General features: G+C 40.6%; 1 protein-coding gene across 10 annotated transcripts in view; it reads right to left on the minus strand.

The window, feature by feature from the left end:
* Dlg2 (discs large MAGUK scaffold protein 2) overlaps window positions 1–12,334 on the minus strand; it is a 1,203,331-nt gene that overhangs the window by 59,300 nt on the left and 1,131,697 nt on the right. For all 10 annotated transcript variants that reach the window (XM_052158733.1, XM_052158754.1, XM_052158740.1 and 7 more), the window contains one exon: window positions 9,615–9,791. In XM_052158733.1, the coding sequence (XP_052014693.1) occupies window positions 9,615–9,791 (177 nt within the window). The remainder of the gene's footprint in view (window positions 1–9,614; window positions 9,792–12,334) is intronic.

The following is a 12,334-nucleotide window of genomic DNA, read 5'->3' on the forward strand; positions in this document are numbered from 1 at the left end:
ATTAAGTTCCTTGTGAAGTAAAGAACACTTCTTTCTCTCATTTGTATGCCTCAAATAAAATATGGTCTACTTCCTCTGATCAAAGTAAAAAAAAATACCTTAGGAAAAAGTGTCTAAACTTCTAATATGTCCCTAGAAATTTTTGTCTTACATGCATGGAGATTATTTGGAAATAACAGAGATAAAATTTATTGACCCACTTAATGAAGCAACCAGAATCTATTTCAGGAAACCACAGCCCAGGAAACCAATACCTAGATTGGAAACAAACAAACCCATCATGTTCCCCATTACTCTTCCATTAAAGAGTGTCATTATAGTTAGTGTCACTTGGTAACCAATATGCTACATGTAATCTCAAAGGTCCCTTCAAGGAGTCTAATGTCCTTCTGTCATCCCTGTAGCATCATTATCTTATCTTCCACTAAATGAGTATTTGCCATGTTGTTAACCAAGGATATAGGAACAAAGAAAAAATTAAAGCATGTTTGTAATAGGCATGCACAACGATAGGCTCTTAGCAACAACAGGAAACCAAGCAAACACTCCTGATAGTCTTGGTGTGTGTGTGTGTGTGTGTGTGTGTGTGTGTGTGTGTAGAGCATTGCTGTGGTTCCCTGAAGGAGATATCAACTAATCTGAAACTATAAGAGTGAGAATGAACCTGTCAGTAGGATAATGTTAGCATGCATTCCAGTTCCTAACAAGCTAGGTGCCACGGGTCTGTACAGGATGAGGCAAGGCCAGTGGAACTGTAGAGTTCCAGAGGGCACTGGGCCAGGTGTGTGGTACACACCTGAAATCTACCACTTAGAAGGAAGATGACGATGAATTCAAGGACATCATCTGATATATGAATTCAAGGCTAGCCTGACATTCATACATAAAATACACATACATACAAACAAAATAACTCAGAAAAATATATAGCTGGGGAGAGAGCTCTGTTGATAAAGTGCTAGTCTTTTGAGCTGAAGGACCTGAGTTTGAAGCCTTGTAAAAGGACAGGTATGGGGGGTGGGAGTCCGCATGAGTTTATGATCTAGAAGAGGCAGAGATAGGTGGATTCCATTCCTAGGGCAGACTAGCTAGTTTGTTCAGTCTTCTTTGTGAATTCCAGTCCAGTGAGAGACCCGCCTTAAAAAGGGGGCCCACATATGAAATGACACACATGTATTTATGTACACATGCAGCCATACAACTATGTATATCCACATAGACATGAACTTCTCTTTTTTTCCCATTGAGCCATTCAATAATTTGAGTAAGCAAAGCATGAATAAGGAAGGTAGTGTAACTAATCAAAGACTTGAAAGATTTCTTTTTATGTATGTGTATATGTATGTGTGTGTATGAAGTTATGCTCCTGTGTTTGCGGGAATTTGTAGAAGCTGGAAGAGAGAATTGGGCTCCCCAGAGTTGGAGTTATAGACATTTGTGAGCTGCTGGATATGGGTTCTGAGCCTTGAGCCCTGATCGTCTGCTGAACAGCAATCTCTCTTAACCATTGGGTTACCTCTCTAGCCCTTCGAATGAGTAACTTAAGAAAGGGATCCTGGTACAGTGGAGAACAATTCTGGAAGTGGGGGAAAGAGGAGCCTGGGTTTACTGAGAAGCTGTTGCCATAAACTAGGCAATATCAATAAAGAATAGGAAAGCATGATTGGGGGAATAGAAGAAAGGGCTTAAGAAACACCAGAAAGTAAAATTTGACCTGATTCCATTTGAAGGTAGAGTTAAGAAAGAGGAATCTAAATATTTCCTTGACTTTTCCAAGTCTGTATAGGAAATCATTGTTTTTATTTCTTGCTACGCACAACACTGAATTTTATGTCTACATAAATTACATCTTGATTTCCTTCTTTAAAACATTTTATATTTAATATGCAAGGTGCATGTAATAGTAGAATATTATCACAGGTTCTCAGTGGATGCTCATTGAACAAAAATACTATTTGGTAGGCTGCTGTAACATGAGTTTGTTTAAATTTGGCTAGCTTTAATCCCATTTTTTTCTTTCCTGGGAAAGAAAAGAGCAAGTGAGAGAAAAATAATCCTGAATCTATAGAAACTTAATGGTTTATGAAGCCGAAGCTATTCTTAGCTCTGTAATTAACAGCAAGCTACTTCCTAACTGAGAGCTCTTTTGTGTTTCCAACTGCAACACTGAATATCTGGGTTTCTATAGTTACAGAATAAAGTTTCAGAATACATTTATTTCAGTGGCAGCATAGAATATTTGAGTGAAAGGAACTGAACAAAAATGTTCACATCTGACATAACTAACATCAGTTATTAATGCAACATATTCTGTGTAGAGAAGCCGGTACCGAGGGCATCTCCGTGCATCCACCCAACACCCCAGAGCTGGGAGGATGGAAAGGAAGGCCTAAGACGAACTGCCAAGGGGAAGAAGCTCAATGAGAAGAGGCCTGGCTTAGAGTCCCTCAACTAGTTTCTTTCCCCCTAGAGTTCAGGTAATTCTTATTAACCTCTTTAGATTTTCCTAAAACAGTTGTTAGAGCCTTAAGCTTTATTTTGGCTTCTTTGCATTAATTCTGTTAATTATGGAAACCACTGATTCATCTCACTCTGTCAAAATGATTGCAGTATATACAGAATTCATAGTTATTAAATTAGAGCATGTAAATAAATTCTGCATAAACACACAGGACCCACAAGCACATATGACACAAGGCTCAGCACAGTGTTCTGACCTGGAAATTATCTGGGCAGAACAGTTACATTTCCTCACAGAGTTCTGAGGCTATCCTTTTACTCTTCTGATTGAGTGACCTTATTCGTCTAGTTTTAGTGGGGTCATCATTGAACTTTTTAAAGGTTTACAAAGAATATAGTGAGATACACATACATGTGCATACATTTATTTATTTAACAATTACCATAGATGGCTAATATTATTTTAATTGAAAATAGATTTTTTTGTACAATATATTCTGATTATGGTTTCCCCTCTCCTAAGTATTCACAGATCCTCCCCACTTCCCCACTCAGCAGAACCTACACTTTTCTCTTATTAGAAAATAAATAAAAACAAACCATAATAGGACCACACTGACAAACAAACAAACCCTTAACACCAGTAGCAGAAAAAATAAGACAATGATAGCTTATTAAGGAGACATTGCTTGGGTTCTCTTGTGAAGGAGATTAGAGCATATTCCTTCTTACTTGGGTGGGAAGTATTGTGAGTTATGGAAATATGAATGATGGCTAAAGTTTTAATATGCAACTACTAATGGTTTTCATTCTTACTTGTATCATCTTGCTTAGTCCATTGATAACTCAGCAATGTAAGTCCTGCCAAGCCCATTTCCTGGTTGTCAATGCTGAGGTTTGATACATGGCAGACTAGAAGATGATGGGACCAGTTTGCTCTTGTTTTCTCTAACAGCTGACACAACTGCTGCCCGTTTCCATGCTTTTGGGGAAACATAACTCAAAGACTTGTCTTGCCTACTTTACTCATTGGAAATTCTCAACAAACATGAGGGTTTGGATGAGTGATACAGAGTTGAAAAGCCAATATATAAACACTAGAGACCTAGGCTGAATCTCCTCACAAATGCTATGTCCCACTCCTCCCACATCCATTGTCAAAAATTTTGAATTATATGAATTAGACACAACCAGGCCTAAGCATATAACCAGTAAGGAAGTAACATATCATAACAGGCTGGCCTCATATTCAGAATAAATTTGCTTTAGACACTGAAAACAGTTTAACTAAATGCTCTTTTGCTAGCATTGCATAGCATAGCATAGCATAGCATAGCATAGCATAGTACAGCATAGCATAGCATACATAGTGTAGCATATGTAGCATTAGCTACTATTTTTTCAGCAAAAACTACTCTTTTTTCAGCACACCAGAAACCACAGCAGCTATCCATCACAAAAATTGGTCCCATCGGTTCTCTGCCATCCTCTCTCTGCAGTGGACATGGATGCAGTTGGCCTTGTCTTCCCTGCCGAAGCCTTTCTATATTCTGCAAGTTCTTCCTGGGACACTGTGACACATTTAGTCCTCAAACAAAAGGCTGAGAGATGGGCTTTAAACAATGCAGTATGTTTTCCTTTGGCACTAAATGCTCTAGATCTGACAAGTGGAAATAGTCCTCATTTGAGTGTACATCAAGTACTGAAAGTTCTGCTTGGCACTTTACCTATTTTATCTATAACCTACACTTATGACACTTGATGACAACATGGAGTTGGGCACATACTACACGTAAATCAAGAACGAATGACTGACTGAATGATTGAGGTCTCTAGCAGATTATTCATTCTGGACCTGTCTGTGAAAACTCAGGCTGAAGGACTTGAGATGTCTTGTTGAGTAAGCCATGTTTCCTATTAAAAGCTCATCATTTCATCACCTCTTCTATCAACAAGAGTCTAAGTTGGGGTAGGAGAGATGGCTCAGTGGTTAAGATCACTGGCTGCTCTCCTAGAGAACCCCCAAACACATGGCAACTCAAGTGTCTGTAACTTTAGTCCCAGGGGCCTCCAGGGGCAACAGGCACACACAGATATACATGAAGTCAAGACACCCCCCATTTTTAAAGAGAATATAGATAAAAGAATAATACTACCTTCTCTAGTTACTTTACTCCTTTGGAAGGAGGAGTATATTAAGGCTCAAAGATCTTTGTTGAAGGAACTGGTGGACCTGTCTGTATAGATCTAACAGCAGTGAAATTACTACTATATGTTCCCTCTCACACTTCGACTCAACCAGTTAATTAGATTGTTTGAGTAGCCACAATCCTCCCCAGTTAATCTTATTGCTGGTCAAGTACTAGAAACATGAATTGGATGGCAAAACCTGAGCAAATCAATTCTGACACCTAGCATCCCTGCATAGCACCAAATGTCTATGCTATAGTCTTTGCCCTTTGTCCAACACCCATTTGGTATTTTCACATTCTGGCCAAGCATAACTGATTGGAGCACTGGACAGGGGGGACATGACCTGTTCCCAAGGGTTCCTATGCTCATGTTCCTTAGGCCTTAATCAAGGGGAAATTGAGATACATGAGTGGGTGCTAGGCGGTATAGGTGAGTAAACTTTCTAATAAATGTTAGATATGGGTTGTAGCCAATAATTAATGAATGGCCATTTGGATTTACAGAGTACAGGCCTGCCTCTGTTTTGGCCACTTATAACCATGCAATGGCAGCAACTGGAGACTGTGCTAAGAAGCCAAACTCTGAAGTCTCACAGACCTTGACTTGAGGTCTCCTGTTGCCTCTACTTGCTAAATCTTTTACTTAAATTAGACATTCAGCCTTTTAGGGTGGCTTTTCATGTTGGCCAGTTGAGAATAGTAAAGAAATTGTAAAGAGTTCAGCAGACACTGATTGAGATTGTGGATGGTGAGTGTTAGTATGGACTCCTAGATGATTGAGTTGGAGCTCAGGATGTAAGGCTATTCAGATGCTATAATAAGTGTCACTAAAGTTACTTGGACCACCATTCTGTTTCTTCCTCACCGTGTCAAAGGGAGGCAATACAAACTTTATATACTTACTTCCCCTGGGGACCCTACCAGCTGAGCTGTACACATGGGTTTCTTTCTGAGGGCACTCCACAATGTGGGCCTCTAATGGTTCGAATGGAAACCTCCTCATGTAGGCTTATGTGTTGGAGCACTTGTTGGAAGGAATCTCTTGGAGATGGGGCCTTTGCTCCAGATGAAGGGCTGGATAGGCAGGGCTAAGGGCTTATAGTGTAGGTGTGGTCGTAGCCTGAGGACCTGAGTCCTGTCTGCTTTCTCATTTTACCCAGATGTGACAGGCGGTTGCTTCGTGTTTCCATAGCCACAGCGCCCCACTGCTGTGTTATTACAGCTGGACTGGCTATACCTCCTTAAACTGTGAGCCAGGATTAACCTCGTTCCGGTAAGTTGTATGGTTGGGTATTCAGCTACAGGGATGAGAAAAATGATAAGTGGCCTAACCCTGATGCGTTGAAGGGTTGAGGCGAGCTGAAACTTCGACAGTTGCTCACAGAGGTGTATGAAAGGTGTGTGCTCAAGTGTTGGCTTAGTCCCCCGTTATCAGTGTGATTCTGCCAGGATGCTTGGCCTATCGGAGTTTCATTTCTATAACTTGAAAGTTCCTTAGAGCAGTGCTCTTAGTAGAGCGGGAGGCTATTCAGTCTTGCTACCAGAGAGACCGGGAGTCATTAGCTGGTAAATTACTTTACTTCTCAGACCTCCAGTTTCTCTTTGAGACTTCTACGAAGATTAATTTGAAATCATATATTTGAAAGCATCTGGCATGGATGCAGAATGCTATTAGCTAATGTTCCCACTAAAGCTTATATTGAAATTTAATCAACATTGTGTGGTCTTAATAAATAGAGCAGGTGGAACATTCAGGAAGTGACTGTGTTATAAGTATTCTACTCTCATAAATGTATTAATCCACTTATGAACTAAACCACTAATGGATTAATAGGCTACTGAGTGGGCTGGTTATAAGAGACAACGGGGGTGGAACTTTATGTGCTTTCCTTATCATAGGATGCTCTATAATGTCTTAGGATTTTTAGAAGCCTCATAAGTAAAACCTTCAACAGATGTGGCAACTTGACCTGTGCTATCAGACTTCTAGAACCATGAGCCAAATAAGCCTGTATACTTAGTTATAAAGTTATAAAAGATAGTACTGAGCTATAGCAACAACAAAGGTTAAAATATAGTCATAGCTTTAATGAGAAAGAATCCATCCTCCATTCTATGGCCTGTTTTCATCTCTTGGTATCTTTATAATAGAGTCCTCATTGCTTTGGTCATGGAGTAGCTAGAAGTGTTAAATGATGGTCTTGTGAATGATGAGATCTAGGCAGTGTTTGTACAATAGTCATGGTATGCCTGGAACACAGACATACCCTAAGGAATGCTAACTGAATTGAATCGTATCAACTCTTTATCAATGTACCTTTCTGAAGTGAAGGCAGATGGGTTAAGATGCTATGGGATGAACTCAAATCTCAGCTCTACCACTTACTAGATGGCAGTCTCAGGCAGACTAATAGCTTCTTTGTGCTGCAGCTCTCACTTACAAAGGGCATAACAGCAGTATCTTATCCAAAGTGTTTAGTATGACACTCGAACATACTAAAATCCACAATGGGGTCCACACCAGGTCTAACATGCCATCTGAGTATTTTATGCATACATTTATTCCTTATCTAAAGGAAGACTGACAGCATTCACATTATTTGCCTTACAGTTGCATCAGATGATTAAGCAGAACCATCAAAACAGAGACCTCCTTGTACTTGTAAAGTTATGCACAGTTGCTATCCATAGCAACTATCTCCACACTCCCACATGATCTCTGGAAGCAGGTGAGAAAAGAGCAAAGGATTTGAAACATCTGCCAGTTGAATAAGTTTATTTAGATTTTAGAAAATATTTTGATTTTATTTTTAATAATGTATGTGTGTTGGGAGGTGTATGCACATGAGTACAGGTGCTTGGGGAGAACAGAGACATCAGAGCCTCCTGGGACTGGAGTAAGTGGGAGCCACTTATCGTGGGGGCTGGAAATGGAAATATCAAACTTGGACCCTCTGCAAGAGCAGTCCTCAACTGCTCAGCCATCTCTATTGATTTCTAATGGCTTGAGAATTAACATATGAGGGCTCTTTGAGAGATAGGAGTATCTGTGGTTTCTATTTTCTTATATTTTTCTACAGTTATCATTTTACACAGTGAGAAAGCACTAGTCTAATAATACATAAAACATTTTGACAAAATTAAAATCCTAAGAAAATACTCATAAATTTTATAATAAAATGAATACACATATTTTTACTTTGTGTGAAATGTATCTGCAAGGTAGGATATCTGCGTTTATTATGCAAAAGAATGCAAATAAACATAAACTCAAAGAAACCTGAAGAAACTTTTTCAGACCAGCTGTGGTATGACTGTTAAGATGGCTTCTTATTTTATTTTTTAAAATGAGTTTTTTTTTTTCAAAATGTGAAATGGCCAATTCAAGGATGATCACTGTAAGTGGAAAATTGTTTCAGAGAGTGCTGCTCTTTGAGGTAAATGATGAGCGCTTGAATGAATGAATGATTATTGGCATGATGGTGAAAATTGTAGAAGCTGGGGTTAGAAAGCACTGGACTTGCTGCGTCAACCCTCCAGTCTAAGGTTTGAATGTCTTCCTGTGTAGTCTAGAGCAATTTCAATGAGAAGAACCATTTCTTTCAAATGAGCTGAAATCTATTTCTGACACAGATTTCATTCGGCCACTCTACTTCTGTCCTTGGGGCCAACTGAACATGATGGCTCCTCCCAAGAACAGCTTTGGCTAAGTGCATCTCAGCAACCCAGGCCACATGCTGCCTTGACATGAAAATGCATAAACACACAAACAAAGTAGTGTTAAGAATAACTGTTTTAGTACTACATGAACTCAGTTGATTAAAAGGAGCATACATACAACTGGAAGGGAGAAATGGCAGATGTGTGAAGAGATGGAAGCAAGAGGATGAGGAACAGATTCTCCTTCCACCTTCTTCTCGTTACTCTTTTTTCTTCCTTCTTCTAACTTCACATCTGTTCATTCTTTCCTTCCCCATCTCACCCATAGCATCCAATTAGTACTATGAATATATGTGTGGGTATGGGGCCATCCATGGTTGTGGTCAACCTACTGGGAATGATGCCCTCTATGAAAGCTATCTCTCCCTCCCCTAGCAGCTACCACCTGTCAAAACCTCCTCAGGAGGAGGTAGGAACTCATGGCTCCCTTTGCCACCTATGCTTGGATGCTGGGATGCTGACCAACTTTTGTTTTGCTATAGTCAGTTTTGTTTCTTAGACCATGCCTTGTGTGAGATGGACACTCATGACAAGGGAATTTATCCTGATAGTAGTGATTAGAAGCTGCTAGGAGATATGGAAGACTTGGCTTTGAAAGAAGCATTTTGAGGAGAAGGGCTTGATATGCTTAAGAAATACATAGCTCTAAAATCTTAGCTGGCATGGGGAACAGGATTAACTAACAGTAAAAGATGCCTGACCACCCGGCTATAGGACAGCTCGCATCCCAAGCATCTGAGTAGTAAGTTGCCTTCTACATTTTGCCTTCTGTAAATCTATGGGTAAATGCTGAACCAGGGTACCAGTGCATCCGGTTGTGAATGGGCATGCAGGCACATAAGCACAGCCTCTTGCATACAGCTGCCAGGAGCACCATCTAAGCAGCCCTTCCTTTTTCCCTCTATACCAATTTTGGTAAAATCCTAAAATGTGGAGAATGATAATTTTTGTATTCTTGTCACCTGTCACTACTGACAATTTTCCTGTAGAATGCTTATTGCACTTAAATCGTCATTCTGTGTGTGCTCTTCTCAGCCTTTCCTCCTTGCATTTCTACTCCCTAGATAGCTAACACACACACCTTCTCCCCTTCTCCTTCTCTTTCTCTTTTTCCCCTCCCCCTCCTCTCTCTTTTGCTCTCTCTCTCCCCCTCTTCTGCTCCCTCTCTCTCTCTCCCTCCTTCTCTTGCTTCCTCCTGCCCATGTGTGCATGCTTGCTGTGATGTACAGGAGGCATCCTTACCTCCGCTTGCTGGGAATGACGCCCATCTCCTCGCTGTCCCCATCAAGTGTGACCCGTCTGGCTTGCCACCACTCATCATCAGAGGCGTTGATGACATGGAGGATGTCTCCATATTTAAAACTAAGTCCTTGGCTAGGCAGCCCACTGTCCTTGCTCTTGTCATAGTCAAACATGGCTCTGAAAGAAAAGACAAACAATAGTATGGTTAGGACACTGAGGACACTGATTTAAAGTACACACTTTTGAATTCCAACTCTTGCCCTAAAACTCCATCATCTCCTGCATGGCTTCCTAGATTGTGCTACACATTTTTCACATTTATTTATTTATTTATTTATTTATTTATTTATTTATTTATTTAATTTTATTTTTTGGCCACAAACTGTAAGTTACTTCTGGCTTTTCCTTCCTAGTTGCAGAGACAGCCTATAGGTTCCTATAATTAGCATCTGCTTCTTTATATCTTGGAGACCATCACATGTAACAAGGTGACTGAAGGAGGATGAGGCTTAAAGGTAGGGGGTATAGGGGTTAGATGAGAATATAGGTGAGTTAGGTGAGTGTGGCTAGGCGGCGTGGGGGAAGGTGTCCAGGCGGGCCCTTGCCTGGGCACCTCTGCCCCTGAGAGACCACACACACACAGACATGGTATAGAATAGGGTTTATTCAGAATAGGGGATGGGAGTTAGTGGTAGAGAGAGAGAGGGAGAGAGAGAGAGAGAGAGAGAGAGAGAGAGAGAGAGAGAGAGAGAGAGAGAGTGGAGGCCAGCCATGACCACGTGGAAGGGGGGGGGAAAGAGCCCCAGGGGCAGAGAGGTGAGAGTATGTGGGAGAGCGGTGAGCAAAGAGAAAGAGGAGGAGCAAGTAGCCCCTCTTATAGTGGGCCAGATCTCTGGGGCGGGGCATACCTGGCTATTGCCAGGTAGGTGTGGGGTGGAGCTTACACAAAACCCCAACAGTGATAATAAGAGCTTAGACCCTCAGTTTATTACTCAATTGGAATACCTTTTCTTCCTTCTAGAATCAAATTTTACAAATGAAAAATAAAAAAAAATGAAGGAAAATGTGGCTATCTTTCTTAACTTCTTTACTGTATAAATAAATTCTCTTCAATATAATAGCTTATAGACTCCTTCCTTTCTGATAGAGAAAAGTGATAAAAATGTAAAATGACAATCTGGAGTGACTGACTATCCCCAACAATTGAGGTATCTGACACTGATCCTGGGTGCTTGAAGGGGTTACTGTAATGACCTAAATAAGTGTTTAAATCGAAAAAAAATTCTGTGTGTACATGTCTACAGAAGGAAAAAGCCTTTGAACAATAGAATAGCTCTTTTTACTTCCATAAACCCAGGCCTACCTCATTATCACACTTACTGCTCTGAATTATAATCCTTTGTTGTCATGGAAGAGGTTTGGCTGAACCTCTGCTGGGGCCAATGCACTGACATTTCTAAGCATGGTTCAGTGCCAGAGAGGGAAGTAGGATCAAAACCGTGAATGGAGTAGCTGAAGTCATGAGGATGCGACAATTTATTTCAAGTACTATACTGTCAAGTTGTTGATATATGCCCCCACATCTCACAGCCACCACTACACACAGAGTATGTAAGTTTGCCCAGAGAAGCAGGTGTTGTCTACCACTGCCCTATGAATTTCTTTTACTCTGCCCTGAGACTTTATATCATAACCACTGTGCACGTAAATCAAGCTAGACTTGGAGAGTAGAATTTTCTAAAATCATTAAGGCCAACCCTGGTTCTTTTCCTTTCTTTTTCCCCTCTCTTCTCTGTCAAAGAAATGTCACATCTGTTGCCATGGTAACCAAAAAAGGGCTGAAGACAGCATTTAACTCTCAAAAATCATAGAAGTCAGATTACTTACAATACAGCCATTTCCAGGATCCCTAAGTGATGTAATTTGGAGAGAGTTTTTTGGTCTGAGTGCTCAGAATAAATTATTTCTTCCTTGACCATCTGCATCTTTCCTATCAAAGGCTCACACAGAGCCCCATCCCAGAAAAGTAGGGGTGGATAAGGACAGACACCATTCCTACTGATGGCAATTCACTGTGTGATGAGACAGAAATCAATTAACATTCCAGAGCCAAATGTGTTCAATGCACAATTACCTTCCCATAATAGAAACACAGGCAGCATCAAGCACGTGGTGAGTGCTATGCAGCAAGACAATATAATGGCGAAGAACTACCAGCGAAGCCATGCCCTGTTTTTACTGTGTCTTAATAGTCCCACAGCTGGTAATCGAGGCAAGCTATTTAACCTCTCATAGGCTTCAGTTCCTCAGAATATGATATATGGTGATGGGTGTTGCCTCCATTACTGATCTGTGTGGGTAAAATGCATAGAGCAATGTGCATAAAGTGTGTACTACAGTGCCTAGCTTACTGTGGCTAACTGTAAGTATGAGCTACTTTTCACTGTAGAGTGGATTCCAACAACATTCCAGTCTACACACTGTACTTTAAGGAAAAAAAAAAAAAAGAAAAGAAAGTTAACAGGTTTGTCTTGAGACAATTGTCCTTAAAAGGCCCTTGGCAGGGTGTCCTTCAGCTGATATTTAGGAATTTGGATTTTGTGAGGATTCCCACTAGTTTTGGACTAGTATGTCATGTATGCATTCTGTATTGACACTATCACTTAGGCTGAAAATCACTGTGCTCTGCTCCAGACAGCTCCCAGCACAAACCTCCATTC

The sequence above is a fragment of the Apodemus sylvaticus genome, chromosome 1 (genome assembly GCF_947179515.1).
Source record: "Apodemus sylvaticus chromosome 1, mApoSyl1.1, whole genome shotgun sequence".
Lineage (NCBI taxonomy): Eukaryota > Metazoa > Chordata > Mammalia > Rodentia > Muridae > Apodemus > Apodemus sylvaticus.